Source organism: Stenella coeruleoalba, assembly GCF_951394435.1.
Source record: "Stenella coeruleoalba genome assembly, chromosome: 9".
Taxonomy (NCBI): Eukaryota; Metazoa; Chordata; class Mammalia; order Artiodactyla; family Delphinidae; genus Stenella; species Stenella coeruleoalba.
The window spans coordinates 15328532-15349921 of NC_137155.1; the positions used below are offsets into that span (position 1 = coordinate 15328532).

Below are 21390 nucleotides of genomic sequence, written 5' to 3' on the forward strand. Positions count from 1 at the left end.
TTTTTTCTTCTCACCATAAGGCTGTTTTCACAACTCAACAAGATAGGAAACTAAGACAGTGGTTTGGCGATCTTCCCAACTCTGCCACTTAAGAGGCGGCTGAACCACAAGGTCTGTGGTTAGGAAGAGATGCCCATGGGATTCCAGAAAGGAGCCCTGACTTAACTTGACGAGGTCAAAGCGGAGAGAGTGGGGAGTGGGCCCCAGTCTGCAGCCAGGGTCCCTCCGTGGAGCTTTGTGTCAGTCGGCATCCCAGCAAGAAACAAAAAGCACACTTGGTTGTAATTCTGGATTGTGTGTTTATAAGCGGAGTTGTCTCACTTATCTATTTACTGCATCACAAACTGTTCCCCCAATGTAATGGCTTAGAACAACAAGCGTGCACTGTGTGTGTGTGGGTTGTCCGGGTGGTGCAGGTCTCTCCTGGGCTGTTACTCAAGCAGCCGCATTGTCTGATGGGTCAGCTGGCAGGTCTGCCAGGGCCCAGGCTTGGCAGAGTTGCTGGGCCTCTCTCCACAGGGTCTTTCATTCCAGGCTGCTTTAGAGCCTGGTGGTTACAGGGTTCCGTAAGAATGGGCAGAAGGCGCGAGGCTCTTGATTGAGGTCCAGCAACATCATTTCTTCCACTTTATATTGGTCAAAACAACTTGGAAAGCTGGACCTGGTTTGGGGAGAGAGGGTAAATAGACTCTATTTCTTGGTGGAAGGAACTAGAAAAAAAAAAAAAACACAGGAATTAAGGGAATCAACCAAGGGTTTGGAGGCCCTGGGTGACCAGCAGAGAAGCCATTAGCATCCCTGGACCTGAATGAGCCATGGGAAGGAGGAGTGTGCGTGCTGGGAAGCAGCACTGTGAGTACGAGGACAGAAGGGAGGAGGCCACCCTGCAGGAGCTGGACTTGAGAGAGGGCAGGACTGCCAGAACCCTGCTGCTCACCAAGGGTGCATTCTGCTCGCTCTTGCCACCCTCTGATCACTTCTCAGAACTGGCCAGTGGCCAAGTGTGAACAAAAGCCAGAGGTCAAGGGAGCCAGGTGATGTCATCTGTGGAGGCTGCCTTTCTCTCCAGGACACAGAGCAGGATGGGTCAAGGATCTGGTGGGGCAAATGGAAAGTATCCAGCACGATCTTGTTAAGTTCCTTGGTAGAAACCCAAGGATCTATTTTTCTTTTCGTACAAATACCCTTCCAATGCTGACTCCCCTGTTCAATCCCAGATAGCCCGTATTTGAAAGTTTCTGGTGATAGAATGCTCACCACCTTCCAAAGCATCTCCTTAGTCTTTGAACTGCTGTGACTACTAGAAAGTTCTCTGTATTCAGACAAAAATCCTCCTTCATGGAGCTTTCACCTGCTGTGTTCTATTCTGTGTCCTCAGGATGACCAAAAACACATTTACTCTGCTTTTCTGGCCACAAATACTTGAAAATAGCTCTAGCACACACCCTGAATCTTCTTTCTCTGTATGAAATGTAAACATAAAAGTTAATTCAACTTTTGTTCACAAGACAATTTCATATTTCTCCAGCAATCTAGCTTGTTCCTCTAAACACATGCTACATGCTATTCTGACAGTTATTCCAAACCAACTGAGTATCCAGGTGTGACATGACCGAGTGAAGTGGAACATTTACCTTCCTTCCTTTAGAAGTTCCACTTCAACCTAAGGTCAGTTTCTTTTCTAAAGGCCACTTCACACTGTTAACTATAGCTCTCTGTGCCTCTTCTATCCACTACTCTATGGGCTCCTGGTTAGGGTTTACTATAATTCTCAGGTATTTGTTGGATGAAGAATGGATAAGTGAGTGGATGGATGCATGGATAGACACATGGATGTATGCATGGATGGATTCATGGATAAATGCATGGATGGATTCATAGACAGATGCATGGTTGGATAAGAGTGAAAAGCATCACTTTGCTTTTACTGTTCAGGGACTTCCATATCAGCAGAGAAGAATGAAGAAATGAACATGTCTTTTAAAAAAAGTGTCTTCAGTCTATTTCCTGAAAGATTGGGAAGCCCTAAAGTGATGGACACTTACAGGATAGAAAGCCCAGAGATAAACCCATGCACATATGGTAGCCTTATCTTTGATAAAGGAGGCAAGACTATACAGTGGAGAAAAGATGGCCTCTTCAGTAAGTGGTGCTGGGAAAACTGGACAGGTACGTGTAAAAGTATGAAATTAGAACACTCCCTAACACCATACACAAAAATAAACTCAAAATGGATTAAAGACCTAAATGTAAGGCCAGACACTATCAAACTCTTAGAGGAAAACAGGCAGAACACTCTATGACATAAATCACAGCAAGATCCTTTTTGATCCACCTCCTAGAGAAATGGAAATAAAAACAAAAATAAATAAATGGGACCTAATGAAACTTCAGAGCTTTTGCACAGCAAAGGAAACCATAAACAAGACCAAAAGACAACCCTCAGAATGGGAGAAAATATTTGCAAATGAAGCAACTGACAAAGGATTAATCTCCAAGATTAACAAGCAGCTCATGCAGCTCAATAACAAAATAACAAACAACCCAATCCAGAAATGGGCAGAAGACCTAAATAGACATTTCTCCAAAGAAGATATACAGATTGCCAACAAACACATGAAAGAATGCTCAACATCATTAATCATTAGAGAAATGCAAATCAAAACTACAATGAGATATCACCTCACACCGGTCAGAATGGCCATCATCAAAAAATCTAGAAACAGTAAATGCTGGAGGGGTTGTGGAGGAAAGGGAACACTCTTGTACTGTCGGTGGGAATGTAAATTGATACAGCCACTATGGAGAACAGTATGGAGGTTCCTTAAAAAACTAAAAATAGAACTACCATATGACCCAGCAATCCCACTACTGGGCATATACCCTGAGAAAACCATAATTCAAAAAGACTCATGTACCAAAATGTTCATTGCAGCTCTATTTACAATAGCCAGGACATGGAAGCAACCTAAGTGTCCATCATCGGATGAATGGATAAAGAAGATGTGGCACATATATACAATGGAATATTATTCAACCATAAAAAGAAACAAAATTGAGATACTTGTAGTGAGGTGGATGGACCCAGAGTCCGTCATACAGAGTGAAGTAAGTCAGAAAAAGTAAAACAAATACCGTATGCTAACACATACATATGGAATCTAAGAAGAAAAATGGTCATAAAAAACCTAGGGGCAAGACAGGAATAAAGACACAGACCTACTAGAGAATGGACTCGAGGATATGGGGAGGAGGAAGGGTAAGCTGTGAAAGTGAGAGAGTGGCATGGACATATATACACTACCAAATGTAAAATAGATAGCTAGTGGGAAGCAGCCACATGGCACAGGGAGATGAGCTTGGTGCTTTGTGACCACCTAGAGGGGTGGGATAGGGAGGGTGGGAGGGAGGGAGACGCAAGAGGGAAGAGATATGGGAACATATGTGTATGTATAACTGATTCACTTTGTTATAAAGCAGAAACTAACACACCATTGTAAAGCAATTATACTCCAATAAAGATGTTAAAAAAAAGTGAATATAGGAAGAACAAATCTTTGAAAATACAGCACTTCACCAAATCCAATCAAGGCTTGTCCTCTGTCTTTTCATTTCTAATGAATTCTAACTAGCTTTAGACAAAAATATCAATTTGCTGATTTAGGTGAAAACCTTGAGAAATCTGGTGAAAATAAGTGCTTTATCCATTGAATCAAAACAAAACTAAATATGTCCTTAATTGACATATAAATCCCTGTGTTTGGTATAACATGGGTATCCAGGAGGAATCTATCAAATAGATATCATTTACTCCACTTTTTTTTAAATTAATTTTTATTGGAGTACAGTTGATTTACAATGTTATGTTAGTTTCTGCTGTATAGCAAAGTGAATCAGTTACACATATACATATACCATTCTTTTGTAGATTCTTTTCCCTTGTAAGTCATTACAAAGTATTGAGTAGAGTTTCCTGTGCTATACAGTAGGTCCTTATTAGTTATCTATTTTATACCTAGTAGTGTGTGTATGTGCATCCCAATCTCCCAGTGTATCCCTTCTCCCCTTCCCCCCTTGGTAACCGTAAGTTTGTTTTCCACATCGGTGACTCTATTTCTGTTTTGTAAATAAGTTCATTTGTACTATTTTTTAGTTCCACATATAAGCAATGTCATATGTTATTTGTCTTTCTCTGTCTGACTTACTTGACTCAGCATGACAATCTCTAGGTCCATCCACGTTGCTGCAAATGGCATTATTTTGTTCTTTTTATGGCTAAATAATATTCCATTATATATATGTACCACATCTTCTTTATCCACTCATCCATCAATTGACATTTAGGTTGCTTCCATGTCCTGGCTATTGTAAATAGTGCTGCAATGAATATTGGGGTACATGTATCTTTTCAAGTTATGGTTTTCTCTGGATATATGCCTGGGAGTGGAATTGCTGGATCATATGGTAGCTCTGTTTTTAATTTGTATGGACACACAGAAGACCCCAAATAGCCAAAGCTATCTTGAGAAAGAGAAATGGAGCTGGAGGAATCAGGTTCCCTGACTTCAGACTATACTATAAAGCTACAGTAATCAAAACAATATGGTGGGCTTCCCTGGTGGCGCAGTGGTTGAGAGTCCACCTGCCGATGCAGGGGACACGGGTTCGTGCCCTGGTCCAGGAAGATCCCACATGCCGCAGAGCGGCTAGGCCCATAAGCCATGGCCGCTGAGCCAGCATGTCCGGAGCCTGTGCTCCGCAACGAGAGAGGCCACGACAGTGAGAGGCCCACATAATGCAAAAAAAAAAAAAAAAACAATATGGTGCTGGTACAAAACCAGAAATATAGATCAGTGGAACAGGATAGAAACTCCAGAGATAAACCCACGCACCTATGGTCACCTAATTTGTGGCAAAGTTGGCAAGAATATACAATGGAGAAAAGAGACTCTCTTCAATAAGTGGTGCTGGGAAAACTGGACAGCTACATGTAAAAGAATGAAATTAGAACATTCTCTAACACTATACACAAAAATAAACTCAAAATGGATTAAAGACCTAAATGTAAGACTGAATACTATAAAACTCTTAGAGGAAAACATAGGCAGAACACTCTGACATAAATCGCAGCAGGATCTCTTTTGATCCACCTCCTAGAGTAATGAAAATAAAAATAAACAAATGGGACCTAATTAAACATTTACTCCATTTTCTTCTTTAAGATTTAGAAACAAAGATCCAAGCTTTGAATCTAAGTGGACAAGAAAAAGCTGATCAGCTGAAACAGTTGGAAGATCAAGTCATTGCCATTAAAAAAGAAATTATTGAGCAAGAAAATAAATATGCTACCTGCTACAGTTAGGCAGAGTTAAAGTGCAAAATCACCTGTGCCTTCGTTTCTGGCTTCTCATGAGCAAACCTGAGGTGCAGTGCTGAAGTTGGGACGCACAGATGGTCAGCCTCTTCTGCCTCCGTCCCTGAGCCCTCTCCTTGCCCAGTGTAGCTGGGGAGTGAAGCTTGGCTAAGGCAATGCCACTTTATATGGAATAGAAAGGGAGTAGTAAAGGGATCATCTCTGGTTTCGGAAACCTTTCCTTTTGCCTTCCTTTCCTTTCATAGCCTAAATGTGACATACAATAGATATAGACATATGTACATATAACAAGTACAAATCTATAAATAAGTATGTATTCAAACTCATTTCAGTCCAGTGAACCTAAGTGTTAAATAAGTTGCTAGCAGCTGGGGTGGGGGGAGTAGGGAGTTCTCATCAATGGGAGTAAAGTTTCAGTTAAGCAAGACGAGTAAGTTCTAGAGATCTGCCTTACGTTATACATATAGTCAATGCTAATGTATTGTACACTTAAGCGTTGAGTGTAAATCTCATTAAATGTTCTTACCACAATAAAATAAATTTAAACAAATTTAAATAAATCAATATTTCTAATACTAGGATGGCATAAATATGGATGGGATATACTAGACTGTTCTGTAGTTTCTATCTGGATTTGCTTTGTCTGTAAAACTCTTATTCTGTTCTGAATAAAATGCATACAGTTCAAAATATAACTCATTTTTACACCCACTCTCCTACATATTCATTCTCTCAACCAAAGGATTCTGTTTTTCCCAAATGGCACTAGAACAATATACAAGAAGATAAATATTGAGCTACTTCTCATAATTTGTCTGCAAGCATTTTTGCTGTAAGATCTGCTCATTTTTAAAAGACTAGCAATCATGTTGCTATTGTTTAGTATAAAAGATCAGATTGTTTCATTTCAAAATGGATCTATGATTTCGTATTAACTTTTCTTGCGTGTATGTTGTATGACAGAGCACACTGAACGCTCTCCTTTGGAGGGATTATTTTAAGGGAATTTGAACGTCTCAATTCACGTTTGTGAATGAGAAGTCATATACATCAACACTGATGTATAAAAGAGAGAAAGCAGCTGGAACCATTTCCATTAAGGGCTGACTCATAACAGATGGATTTAAAAATGCAACAAAGGAGCTTTAGGATTCCATATAAGTATGGAATTTCTTTAGAGGTAGGTTACTAAGGAAAATCGCAGTTTCCCTGGTGATTCTAAAGAATAGGATGAAACTTTTCTACAGGAAGGACCACCCCAGAAGTCTCTCTTGAAATACATGGTTGTAATCCTCCATGCATCCAGCACTTGGACTTTTGGAAACTTCCACCAACGAACAGCCCCCAGAATGAACCAGACGAAGAACACGACTATCACAAAGATGATTGTTTGCGCCAATGTAGAGAGTGGAACACACTCCAACTTTCCCACTAGGATGATGACTTTCAACTTGGTACAAATGATAGACTTAGTTTTGCAAGCATGGTGATCTGTTTGAAATAGCTACGTTCAGTTGTTCTACCTCTACAGTGGGCAGACTCTACAAGTAATAGGCCAGAGAGTGAGGAAAGGGTTAAAGAGGGAAGAGTTTCTGTCCTCTATCTAGGGAGGCTGTTGAGTTCCAGAGAGACCGAAAATTCCCCAGTCGTGAGGAAAGCACAGTGATCTGGGGAATCAAGTGCAAGGGCAAAGGTAAACCCATCATCTCTGTGGGCCTCCAGGGATTGCAGTTTGATGAGGTTGGAAATACGTGATGTACTTTGGAAAGACTGTAACTAAAAAGTGATTATGGTTTCTAAACTTTGGTGTTGAAAATAGTAAGCTTTGGTTATCCTTTTTAAAATGTACATAGGTGGAAAATCTCATTCCTCGGTTATGTCAGATAAATCATCTTAACTTATATTACTTGCTGTATCAGTTTGATGTGACCAACACAAAGATTCAGTGAAAACAGTATCTCCTATTCACTGTGAAGTAATTTGACAATGTATAGCATGATCTATCCTGAGACCAGTTAAACCTGTACATTAAGAAAAAAAACCTTAAACACGGGGGTCTGGAGAGAGGAGCTTTGGGGATAATTCATTGCCACACTACTTATGGTAAAATGAAAAGAATCCAAATAACTAAACATAAAAAACCAACTAAATATTATGGTTTTCCCAGTCTGAGTTCTTGACTGCAAACACTGAAAACCGAGGAGAGCTTATCAAGCAGGAAGGGAATTTACAAGAAGGATATCTGAAAGCACATAAAATTGAAGAAATGGCTGGAGAAAATGTAACCAAGGACAATTATGCATCTGGGCATATATTCAAGATCACTCCTCAGGGACACTCAGGTAAGGATGCTCATGCTGGCCCTGATAGACACTCTCCACCATCCTGTTAATTTCCAGCCGTCCCTGCCGCTAGTGTCACTTTTTTTTGATTAATTTATTTATTGGCTGTGTTGGATCTTTGTTGCTATGCGGGCTTTCTCTAGCTGCTGCGAGCGCGAGCTACTCTTCGTTGCGGTGTGTGGGCTTATTGCAGTGGCTTCTCATTGCGGAGCATGGGTTCTAGGGTGCACAGGTTTCAGTAGTTGTGATGCAGGGGCTCAGTAGTTGTGGCTCGCGGGCTCCAGAGCGCGTTTTCAGTAGTTGTGGCGCATGGGCTTACTTGCTCTGTGGCATGTGGGATCATCCCAGGTCAGGGATCGAACCCATGTCCCCTGGCATTGGCAGGCGGATTCTTAACCACTGAGCCACCAGGGAAGTCCCTCTTGTGTCACTTTCTCATGACTCAACATCCCTAGTAGAAGTGCCCAGTGGGCTGAGCCTTCTCATGTGCCCTGGCTGCCAGGGAGTGAGAAGAGAGAATGTCTGCCCGCTTGGGCTCTGGTAGTGGGAGGGGAATTTTGCCTCTACCTAATTTGGACTCTTCCAAGGTAGGAAGGATTTTGCTTCCAGGCATCAATGAATTACAAATTTCCATTCTAGCCCACCTCTTTGACTTCCTAATATCATAATACATTCTTCATTCCATCTTTTCTTCTAAAACAAAAACAAATGTTTCCACCAAACACAGTGTTGCATTCACTCAGCCATCTGAAAGCATATCCCGGGTCTTCAGGGGAACCAACCTAAGATCCCATCACTCACTCAGTGCATCCAGCTCTCAGGTGGTGTCTCCAGCTGAACTCTGTTCCTTTTCTACCTGTGTTACAAGTCTGTCTTGATGTACTGAATTCATAAATCAAAATGATAAAGTTCACTACCAACATATGCTAAGTACAGAACAGCAGTGGGGAAAGGGATTAAAAAGTTAAGTATATTTTCTATTTCATAATAAAACTATAAGTACCTATAAAATATCACATATTGAGAAACACAGATTGAGGTCGCAGACGTCTGAAACTACTCAAGAAGCTGTAGTCTGGATTTCTGATCTTTATATTCTGTCTTCAGCAAGCATCTCTTTGCCAGGTAGAGAGACCCAAACCTTCTTTCCTGAGGATTCTGAGCCTTGCAAGGCCCTGCACAAATGAAGGAGATTGCTCTCATATTTTTCCCTGGGACGTGGCAAGAGTAGACTGTCCAGGTTCTAGCCACTGTGCACCAGCAGCTCTATTTCCCTTTAAAAATCGAGATCAATGACCCCAGTCAAAATTATAATTCCCCCCCCCCCATTATTTTGTCGTGTTTATCCTTTAGCATGAGAAGCCTGAAAAACTGGGAAATGGTATGTATTCCAGTCAGTGGAACAACTGTTGTGTTGTCAGGTGACAAGAGACTTCCTTAGAGACAAGAGCCCAAAGTCATCGGTGCAGGAAGTAACATTTTGCCTGTGAGTCATTTGGATCTAAGTGTGAGCAGCCTCACACATATTTCCACTCTTCGTTTTAGATCTGTGTATTCTGCCTATACGACGCTTCATCAACTTTCCTGGTAGAAGGCATGGCTCTGCCTCCCATCTAAGGAAGATAATTTGATGTAAGTAGCTAAAAACGAAGAAGAATTAAATGAATTAGAGTATGTAAAGCACCTATATAGGATAGTCAACAAATAATGTGATTAGAAGATAATTTTATTTCTTCCTATAAATATTACACGCATCAACATGCATCCATTTCCTTTGCCTCTATTATAATTATTCTAATAGTTTGCTAAATATGAGTTGAGTGAACGCTACATCAACTACCCAGCACTGGGAGGTCAGCTGAGGCATGAGAGACCAACACAGAGAAGGTTAGACTGAATTCTGACATCCCAGAGCAGGGGTTGAGGGAAGGGTAGGGGCCAGGAGCCAAGGTCACTGGGAGTAGTGACCAGGCTGGTAGAGACTGAGACTGGAAGATTCGATAGTGGGGGTGGGCAGATAGAACCTAAGACACTGCGTGTGGAAGGCAGAGCAAGATGGTGGACCACGGGCTGGGTAGGCCCCACAGCAGGTGTTTGTTACACCAAGCAAGCTTACTACCATCTATATTAAACATTAATCAGAACATACAGGGTTTTTGAACAGAGACACAAAGTGTCTTCTTTACTGTCATGGAATTTGTGATTTTTTTTTTTTTTTTAACACTCAAGTGTTTGATTTACAGCGATATTCTATGTCTTCTCCTAAATTAGAAACCAATCCCAGGTGAAGGGCAGCTCAGGGGCAGTAGGTGAGTGCAATTAGCAAAGCCCCAAGGGGGCAAAATGAAGTGAAAGGAAACAGAAAGTAGATCCCGGCAAGAGCAAAGGAGCCCGATGGGGCACAGGCTAGAAAGTGCTGTTCGATATCCCTCTTCTTTCTTTTGGTACTAGAACTCCTCCATGGTTGAACCAGGCACACGGCTGCCTACTTAGACTATATTTCTCAACCTCCCTTGCGGTTCAGTATGACCACGGGACTAAATTCTGACCAACAGGATGGTCGTGAGAGTGTTGAGTGTAACTACAAGGGCACAACCTTAAAAGTAACCTGTTTAGAAATAGACTCAGACACAGAAAAGAAACTTACGGTTACCACGGGGAAAAGGGAGGAGGGGAAGGGCTAAGTCAGGAGTTTAGGATTAACACATGCAAACTACTATATATAAAATAGGTAAACAACAAGGACCTGCTGTATAGCACAGGGAACTATACTCAGTGTCTTGTAATAACCTATAATGGAAAAGAATCTGAAAAGGAATATATATATATACATATATGTATAACTGAATCACTGTGCTGTACACCTGAAATTAACACAACATTGTAAATCAACTGTACGTCAATTAAAAAAAAAGAAAAGGGAAACTGTTTGCCCTCTGTTGTAGGCAGAATAATGGCCTCCAAAAGATGTCTTTGTCATCTCTGTAACCTGTAAGAAGAGGTTATATTACATGGTAAAGAGAAATTAGGATTACAGGTGGAATTATGGTGCTGATCTACTAATCAGCTGACCTTGACGCAGGGCAATCAGCCTGGATTACCCAGGTGGGCCCAATGTAATTATAAACGTTTATAAACGAGGAAGGAGGCGGCAGAGAGTAGACGCCAGGCTGGGAAGGGCTTGGCGGCTGCTGGTGGTTTTGGAGCTGGAAGAAGAGGACCCTAGAAGCTGGAAGAAGCAAGGAAAAGGATTCTCCTCCGCTGGTTCCAAACAGAGAGGACAGCCATGGGACACCTTGACTTCAGCCCCGGGAGACCCGTGTCAGACGTTGAACCCACAGAACTGTAAGGTAAAGTCATGTTGTTTTAAGGCCTGTGTTTGCGGTGATTAGTTATAGCAGCTATGGGAGACGAATACACCTTCCATTTGTTTTTTCACCCTTCAGCTGGGCCACAATATGGTGAGTCCGATGTGACCATGTAGAGGGGGATAACACTGGTGAAACAAGGTAAAAGCAGTACGGGTCCCTGGAGGACTGTACCAGTGAGGGTTCCGGCAGGAGACAAGGGCATGAGCTGGACGGGTTAATAAGGAACTGTTGACAAAGATGTGGACAGGGAGAAGGAAGGCCATAAAGGACACACCCCAGATCCAGCACCAGGTGGGGGGCTCTTGCCACCGTTGGACAGGGGTGTGGACAGAGGGTGAAAACAACAGACTAAAGATGGAGTGCGTAGAAGGGGCATTCAACAGGACCTGTAGGGACTTCCCCGGTGGTGCAGTGGTTAGGACTTGGTGCTTTCACTACGGTGGTCCGGGTTCAGTCCTTGGTCGGGGAACTAAGATACCGCAAACCAAGGGAACGGCCAAAAAAAAGAAAACAGCAACCTGTGATCTCTGGTTGAGGGATGCAGCCAACTGTGACTACCCTGCAGAGAGTCTAGGGGCGTAAACACCCTGCGGTCTTGCTCCCCCTCCCCAAGTCTAATGTCTTGCTAGTACTTCCCATTAGCTGAACCAAGGAACTGGGTTGCTGTGTCCAAGTAGCTCCGCCTCTGGGTGCAGGGGGCGCGGGGGCACATTGATCTGCAGAGGTCCAGTGACCTTGTGGATTAAAGCTGTCTGTGCCTGACTCCCCTGGACTACCTGCCAGCCTGAACTTGTGTAAGGTAGAAAAGCAAACCCCTCCTATTTATGTCACTATGATTTGGGGCTCTGTCAAAGCAGCTGAACCAACGTTCTCATCAGTATCTTTGCGGTGCTAAGGGGACTCTCAACCCTCTGCAGACGGCTACAGCAGTCCCCTCTCTGCCCCGTATTAGGGGGTCGGGGGATAAGCGCAAATCCTGGTTCGTTCCCTCCGCGATCTCAGGTGATTCACAGTCTCTCTGAATCTGAAGTCCTCATTTCCTTCAGCTGTAACATGCCAGTAAACAGACCTGGCCAACCCACCAGGATCACAGAGCCAATTCGAGTGCAAGGGCTTTGAGCAGAGTGAGGTGTTACTGCAATCCTTTAAGACATAATTACTATCCCGTTGTATGTGGTACATCTGTATTTCCCTTCCGCTGTCGCTCCTGAGGTGCTGTCCTCCTTGAAACCCCAATTGTTATCGCTCCTCCAAACCTGCCCTTTCCTTAAGGGAAAGCTCACTTTACCCTGCAGTCCCCTCTCTCTGGCCTGCTTCAAAGCCCTTTCTCTGAAGCTCTCTCTCCTGTTGCCAACTGGCTGATAAACCTTACCCGTCTAACCAGAGGGTAAGTTCCCTGAAGACACAATGTCTTCGGCCACATCAGTGTCCCTGTTAGAACTCGGCACAATGCAGAGCACGCTCAGGATTTGTTCGCTTACGCGTTAGTTCTGTAAATGGACTCCAAAGTGTTGGAGGTCGGGCGTGCTCCGGACCACTGCTGAATTAGACGTTCTTCGCTGTAATATGAACCCAGCTCACCCTATGGGTCAACTCTCTCAACACGTATTCGAGACTCATTCAAGTCTCTACTTCCATATTTGGAGGAAACAATGCCACTTGGGGAGAATACGTAAGACAAAAGAAATCCTCATCCGCATCTCTGTCCCCCTCGGTGACTAACCCCCTCCGGAGCAGCTATTGCAAATCCTGTCCCCTCTCTCTGTCTCTCTGGAAACTCCGCCCCCGCTAAGAACTCCCCCCAGGCCAAGCTCTTCACTCTCTTGTGTGGCCGCCTCTGCTTCTTAGATCTAGCGTCTTCGCTTTGCCCTTGCTCGCGTTTGCTCTTCCCCCACCACGTATGTGTGTTTACAGGACCGTTGACGTTTTCCAAGTCACAGCATAAACGAGGGTGAGTCACTCCCCAGCCCAGGTCGTGGCCTCACTGACAGGTGACAGCGCACTTCCCAGGCAGAGCCCACTGAGCCGGGGGAAGCGCAGCCTTTCCTCTTCACTCAGTCAGCCTTTGTCTAGAAAAAGTGACTGCGCTTAAGTGACTAAGCATACGACGCTAAAGGACACATTTGAAAACCTACTTTTATAAATATTAGATATATAAAGGTTTCTATAGTTATGTATACCCTTCAAGATATATGCAAAATTTATATAAATGCAGCTAGGATCGGTAGGCTTCTCAGTAACCCTTAGTCATTAAACCAGTTTAATCAAACCCTCCTGTGTAGGAACCCTCACGCTGCCCTCACTACCCCTTGCCCCCAACCTCGCCCACCCATCACAAACATGCCACACCCCTCCCCAAGCAAGCTTGACCAGAACTTTCTTGGTTTTTTTTTTTTTGACTCACTTTATGCTTGTAACTAAAAGTTCTTTCCCAGCCCTGATTCTCGTGCTTCAGAAAAGGGAACAGTTTTGAAACGTGGATCGAAGTTCTCACTGCTTTTTTCCATTATAAGCTTTAAGGCTTTTAGTAACGAGCTGCCTGCTTACAATTTCTCAGAAGGAGTCCCCTGTTTCTTCTCTAATGTACCGTGCCCTCAGCCCTCTGCTGCTTCTCTTGTGAGAGTGGCAGAAGGAGGATATGTTTTTCCCTCTCCAACATAAAGCAGCCAAAGCAGATCTTCTCTTAACACCTCATCCGTCAGCACCTAGCTTTGTCTCTTCGGGGGAATAACTTGAACCTACATATAATCTTTTTTTTAGTTGAAGTATAGTTGATTTTACAAAGTTTCAGGTATACAGCCAAGTGGTTCAGTTATATGTATATATGTATTCTTTTTCAGATTCTTTTCCCTTATAGATTATTACAGCATATTGAATACAGTTGCCTGTGCTATATAGTAGGTCCTTGTTGTTGACCTATTTTATATATAGTAGCATGTATCTGTTAATCCCAAATTGCTGATTTGTCCCTGCCCGCCTTTGCCCTTTGGTAACCAGAAGTTTGTCTTCAGTGTCTGCGAGTCTATTTCTGTTTTGTAAGTTCATTCGAACCTACATATAATCTTTAACTTTACTCATGAAATTCTGGGTGTCATGGCAGAAGGCCTTTCCTGCTCTACCTACATGTCTCTGATTCAGCCTGCCACCTGAACGAAGTTTGTTACACCAAGCAAGCTTACTACCATCTATATTAAACTTTAATCAGAACATACAGGGTTTTTGAACAGAGACACAAAGTGTCTTCTTTACTGTCATGGAATTTGTGATTTTTTTTTTTTTAACACTCAAGTGTTTGATTTACAGCGATACCTGACATCGTTCCACATGCAACCATAGCTCTGTTGATGACAAGCACCAGAGGCTAGGGTTAGAGGGTTGGTTGCATTTTATCTTATATTCACTAGGTAGTAATAGTTAAAGGATGCTGCATTTCAGAGCTCTCTCTAGTCATCCCAGCGTGGCACCAAGAATTAAAATCTAATCTTAATAGTACTGCTACTTTCCTGCAGTGAAGACTTTGAAATATTTAGCCCACAAAACGTTGCCAGTAGTGTAAAAAACCAAACAAAAAACCCAAATAATAAAATCTACCAGTGGAAGAGGTTACCTCTTAAGGGAAAAGATATAAACTGACTATCAGAAGTATTAGATGCAGCTGGGCAAACCCTTAGACACTAGATGCAGGCGTCTCCGGAGCTCTCACACATAATGTGCTCCCTGACCCTGCCTCTTGCTCAGGAAAGAGGTTGAAGAAATCCCGAATGCAAGAGATCTAAACAATTGCCTAGCCCCATCCCCTCATTTTGTGTAGCGCACCGACGTTAATTTAGCCAGGGTCACACAGCTAGTCGGCAGAAAGGCCAAGGCAGGTGTGATAGGAAATACACCCCTTTGTCTCGCCCTCTCTTTCAAGACCACTTGCTCTTTTAACTGCTCTTCGGCTCTACTTAATGGGCCATCAAATCCAGCAAAACCATTTTCTTAAAGTTGAGTAACCCATTTCTTTACATAAGTGGTTTGTCTTAAAAGTTAAATATTTTTAACGTTAATATTTCACAGAAAGTCTTTCTTTCTGCTTGGAAAAAAAAAAGGTCAAAGTAGCTAACCAAATAGAAATACTTTATCCTTAATGTATGAACAAAAAAGTATACTCTTTTCAAACTAGTATGTCTTTTGAGAGAATATCCAACTCCATGAGCATACATTGTAGTTATTAAACACATTCAACTGAATTATTTTCAGTGCTCAAAACTCTTCATGTAGTTTAAAAAAAAAGACTACAATGTAACATAAGTACAAGATAGGCCAAATTTTAGGTATGAAGCTTTATCTAAAATTTATTACAATATATATTTAACAAATTCATTTGATCATGTAGGAAAAGAAAATAAACCTAACTACTAAAAGAACTACTTGTTTGGGAGTATTAGTTCTATATGATATAAAAATTTCTTGGACTCTAATAACAGCCATCCAGATTATTACTTCCATGAAAGTGCATATCTAAACTAGTGCACGTTTTTTTCCTTAAAGTATAGTTGATATATAATTGTTGTGTTAATTACTGCTGTACAGCAAAGTGATTCAGTTATACATATATATTTTTATTTTTTCCATTATGGTTTATCAGGATATTGAATGTAGTTCCTGTGCTATACAGTAGGACCTTGTTGTTTATCCATTTTGTATATAAAAGCTTATATCTGCTCACCCCAACCTCCCAATCCATCCCTCCTCCAACCCCCTCTCTGTTGGCAACTACCAGTCTGTTCCCTATGTCTGTTTCTGTTTCATAGATAGGTTCGTTTGTGTCGTATTTTAGATTCCACATGTAAGTGATATCATACAGTATTTGGCTTTCTCTTTCTGATTTGCTTCACTTAGTATGATCATGTCTATCCATGTCGCTGTAAATGGCATTATTTTATTCTTTTTTATGGCTGAGTGGTATTCCATTGTGTATATGTACCATATCTTATTTATCTTTTCCTCTGTCAATGGACATTTAGGTTGTTTGCATGTCTTGGCTATTGTGAATAGTGTTGTATGAGTGTAGGGGTGCATGTATCTTTTCAAATTATGGTTTTGTCTGGATATATGCCCAGGGGTGGGATTGCTGGATCATATGGTAACTCTATTTTTAGTTTTCTGAGGAATCTCTGTACTGTTTTCCGTAATGACTGTACCAACTTACATTCCCACCAGCAGTGTTGGAGGGTTCCCCTTTCTCCACACGCTCTCCAGCATTTGTTATTTGTAGACTTTTTAATGATGGGCGTTCTGACTGGTGTGAGGTGGTACCTCATTGTAATTTTGATTTGCATTTCTCTAATGAGTGATGTTGAGCATCTTGTCTTTTTTTAAATACATTGATTGATTGATTGATGGCTGCGTTGGGTCTTCGTTGCTGCGTGCAGACTTTCTCTAGTTGTGGGTAGTGGGGCTACTCTTTGTTGCAGTGCAGGCTTCTCATTGTGGTGGCTTCTCTTGTTGCAGAGCACAGGCTCTAGGCACATGGGCTTCAGTAGTTGTGGCACATGGGCTCAGTAGTTATGGCTCACAGGCTCTAGAGCGCAGGCTTAGTAGTTGTGGCACATGGGCTTAGTTGCTCTGCGGTATGTGGGATCTTCCTGGACCAGGGATCAAACCCATGTCCCCTGCGTTGGCAGGTGGATTCTTAACCACTGCACCACCAGGGAAATTCCTTGAGCATCTTTTCACGTGCCTACTGGCCCTGTGTATGTCTTCTTTGGAGAAATGTCTATTTAGGTCTTGTGCCCATTTTTCAGTTGGGTTGTTTTGTTGTTAAGTTGTATGAGCTTGTTGTGTATTTTGGAAATTAAACCCTTGTCGGTCACATTGTTTCCATATATTTTCTCTCAATCTGTAGGTTGTCTTCTCGTTTTGTTTATGGTTTCCTTTGCTGTGCAAAAGCTTGTAAGTTTGATTAGGTCCCACTTGTTTATTTTTGTTTTTATTTCTATAGCCTTGGGAGACTGACCTAAGAAAACATTGGTATGATTTATGTCAGAATGTTTTGCCTATGTTTTCTTCTAGGAGTTTTATGGTGTCATGTCTTAAGTCTTAAAGCCATTGTGATTTCGTTTGTTTTGTACGGTGAGAGGGTGTGTTCTAACTTCATTGATTTACATGAAGATATCCAACTGTCCCAACACCGCTTGCTGAAGAGACTGTTATTTTCCCATTGTATATTCTTGCCTCCTTTGTCGAAGATTAATTGACTGTAGGGGTGTGGGTTTATTCATAGAGTCTCTTTTCTGTCCTGTTGATCCATTTGTTTGTTTTTGTGCCAGTACCACACTGTTTTGGTTACTGTGGCTTTGTAGTATTGTCTGAAGTCTAGGAGAGTTATGCCTCCTGCTTTGTTCTTTTTCTTCAGGATTGCTTTGGCAATTCTGGTTCTTTTATGCTTCCATATAAATTTTAGGATTATTCTAGTTCTGTGAAAAATGTCATGGGTGATTTGGTAGGGATTACATTAAATCTGTAGATTGCTTTGGGTAGTATGGCCATTGTAACAATATTAATTCTTCCAATCCAAGAGCATGGGATAGCTTTCCATTTCTTTGAATCATCTTCAGTTTCCTTTATTAATGTTTTATAGTTCTCAGTGTATAAGTCTTTCACCTCCTTGGTCAGGTTTATTCCTAAGTATTTTATTTTGGGAGGTGTGATTTTGAAAGATATTGTATTTTTAACATTACCTTTCTGATATTTCATTGTTGGTGTAAAGAAATGCAAATGATTTCTGTATGTTAATCCTGTATTTTGCTACCTTGCTGAATTCGATGATCAGTTCTAGTAGTTTTTGTGTGGAGTTTTTAGGATTGCTATATATGGAATCATGTCATCTGCATATAATGACAATTTTACCTCTTCACTTCCAATTTGGATAGCTTTTATTTCTTTTTCTTCTCTGATTGCTGTGACTAGGACTTCCAATACTATGTTGAATAGGAGAGGTGAGAGTGGGCATCCTTGTCTTGTTCCAGATTTTAGCAGGAGGGCTATCAGCTTCTCGCCATTGAGTATTATATTGGTTGTGGGTTTGTGATAAATAGCTTTTATTATGTTGAGATATGTTCCCTCTATACCCACTTTGGTAAGAGTTTTTTTTTTTTTTTTTTATCATGAATCAATGTTGAATTTTGTGAAATACTTTTTCTGCATCTATTGAGATGATCATGTGGTTTTTGTCTTTTCTTTTGCTTATGTGATGTATCACATTGATTTTGCATATGTTGAAGCATGCTTGTGAACTCGGGATGAATCCCACTTGGTCGTGGTGTAGGATCTTTTTTATGGGTCGTCGGATTCGGTGTGCTAAAATTTTGCTGAATTTTTGCATCTTTATTCATCAGAAATATTTGCCTTTGTCTTTTTTGGTGGTGCCTTTCTCTGGTTTTGGTATCAGGATGATGGTGGCTTTCATAGAATGTCTTTGAGAGTGCTCCCTCTTTAATTTTTTGGAAAAGTTTGAGAAGAATCGGTATAAGTTCTTCTTTGTATGTTTGGTAGTATTCACCTGTGAAGCCATCTGGTACTGGACTTTTTTGTAGTGAGTTTTTAAGTTACAGATTCTATTTCACCTCTAGTGATCAGTCTGTTCAAATTATTTCTTTTTGATTCAGTTTTGGTGGGCTGTATGTTTCTGGAAAGTTATCTGTTTCTTCTAGGTGGTCAGATTTGTTGGCATATGATTGTTCATAGTATTCCCTTATGGTTTTTTGTATTTCTGTAGTATCAGTTGTTATGTTTCCTTTTTCATTTCTTATTTTATTTGGGTTCTCTGTTTTCTTGGTGAGCCTGGCCAGAGGTTTGCTAACTGTGTTTACCCTTTCAAAGAACCAGCTCTTGGTTTTGATTTTTTCCTATTGTTTTTTTAATCTCTATTTTACTTATTTCCTCTCTGATCTTTATTTCCTTCCTTTGGCTGACTTTAAGTTTTGTTTGTTCTTTTTCTAATTCTTTTAGGTGGAAGGTTATATTTATTTGAGATTTTTCTTATTTTTGAGGAAGGTCTGTATTGCTGTGAACTTCCCTCTAAGGACTGCTTTTACTGCATCCCATAGATTTTGTATGGTTGTGTTTTCATTGTCATTTGTCTCAAGGTATTTTGTAATTTCCTCTTGGATTTCATTGTTGACCCATTGGTTTTTTAGTAGCATTTTGTTTAGTCTCCATATAATCATTTTATTCTCATTTCTTTTTTTTTGTGGTTGATTTCTAGTTTCATGCCGTTGTGGTCAGAAAAGATGCTTGAGATAATTTCTATACTCTTAAATCTGTTGAGCCTTGTTTTGTGCCCTAGTGCACGGTCAATCCTAGAGAATGGTCCATGTGCACTTGAAAAGAATGTGTATTCTGTATGTAATGCTCTGAAAATACCAATTAAGTCTAACTGTTCTATTGTATTATTTAGGATCTCTGTTGCCTTATTGATTCTCTGTCTGGAAGATCTGTCCATTTATGTCAGTGGTATTTTAAAGTCTCCTACTATTATTGCATTCCCATCAATTTCTCCCTTTACATCTGTTAGTATTTGTTTTATGTATTTGGGTTCTCCTATATTAGGTGCATATATGTTGATGAGTGTAAAATCCGTTTCTTGTATTGATCCTTTTATTATATAGTGTCCTTCTTTTTCTTTATGGCCTTTGTTTTAAAGTCTGTTTTGCCTGATATAAGTATTGTGACCCCTGCTTTCTTGTCATTTCCATTAGCATGAAATATCCTTTTCCATCCCCTCATTTTCAATCCATGTGTGTCCTTTGCCCTAAGGTGGGTCTCTTGTAGGCAGCATATTGTAGGCTCTTTTTTTTAAATACAATCCACCACTCTGCCTTTTGATTGGAGCATTCAGTCCATTGACGCTTAAGGTAATTATTGATAGATATGTATTGCCATTTTAAACCTTGTCTTCCCATTGATTTTATTATATTTCTTCTTTGTCCCTTTTTCTCCTTCTTTTTCCTTTTTTGGTTTGATTTTCTTTTATATTTATGTTGTCATCTTTTTCATTTTTGTGAATCTATTGTATGTTTCTGATTTGTGATTACCCTGTTTTTCAAGTATATTAACCCCTTCCTATCTTGCCTTCAATTGGTAGTCATATAGGATCAAACACATTCTAGGGGAAAAAAAAAAACTGCATTTTCTTGCTCTCCTGATGTCCTCGTTTACATGTTCATATCCTTTTACTATTCCATGTCTTTGTTTCTTGATTCTCAGTTAATTGAGCCTATTAAAGTTACCACCATACTGTGAACATTCATAAAAGGAGTAGAAATGGAAGTTAAATGGAGCCCAAAAAATTTAGCAACCGAACTAGTGTTTGAGGATTCCAGGGATTCATACCATGGGAAGAAGCTCAAATCTTGGAGAAGTTGTATAAACATTCCATATCTAAAGATAAACACTTAGGATCTTATGACCTTCAGGTTTAGCTTTTTGTTGGCCATTATGACTCATCTAGGAAAGGCAAGATATGAATGGGAAAAACCAAATATTCAGGATTAAGGGAACAATCGCTTTCATTTGGAAAGAGGAAGTATAATATGTCTTATGAATAAATGTAAAAACGTCAGTCTATTTAGAGATGACTGATATGTTAAATTACAACTTCTTATTTTTAAAATCCCAGTTCCCTGGCAGTGCAGTGGTTAAGACTCCACACTTGCACTGAAGGGGGCACAGGTTTTATCTTTGGTCAGGGAGCTAAGATTCCACGTGCCACATGGCCAAAAAAAAAAATCCCAGTTCTGTTTCTCAGCTGTCTAGACCACCATTATACATGCTAAACAGCAGATACAGAAAAATATGTATACGAAATTTTCTACTTAAATTCAATTTTCTTTCAACCCACTATGGGAGGCACATTTAATAGATAATCTTCAAGATTTAAATTTTGACATAAACACACTCTCTAAGAAAAATCTACTTTTAACTGTGAACACAGCTTACCATATTTTGATTAGAACATAGGAGCAAAGGAAGTGGTTAAAAAATTAATCATGGCTGTTGTAACACTGCATTCAAACCCAGGTAGACCATGACACTTCCTACAGAACTCAAACTCAAGTTTTTATGGAGTACCTGCATATTTTAAGGGATATCTGCAAGATTGATTTGTTTTTCCTCAGTCTCGGCTGGCCAGAAGACTGACCCTTTTCTTAGAGATATGAACATTGTCCAATATCTCCATCTAGGTTGTAAAGTCTATTAACATGACCTTCACTTCTAAACAAGGAGAATCAGTCTTTTATGCAGCCACAGGAATGCA

At 40.7% G+C, this 21390-nt stretch overlaps 1 protein-coding gene across 1 annotated transcript in view; it reads left to right on the forward strand.

Annotated features, from left to right (window-relative positions):
* LAMB4 (laminin subunit beta 4) overlaps positions 1-5375 on the forward strand; it is a 107312-nt gene extending 101937 nt beyond the window's left edge. Inside the window, 1 exon segment of the mRNA XM_079932179.1 lies at positions 5223-5375. Within this exon segment, the coding sequence (XP_079788305.1) occupies positions 5223-5362 (140 nt within the window). The 3' untranslated portion in view covers positions 5363-5375.
* Positions 5376-21390: the final 16015 nt, after the last annotated feature.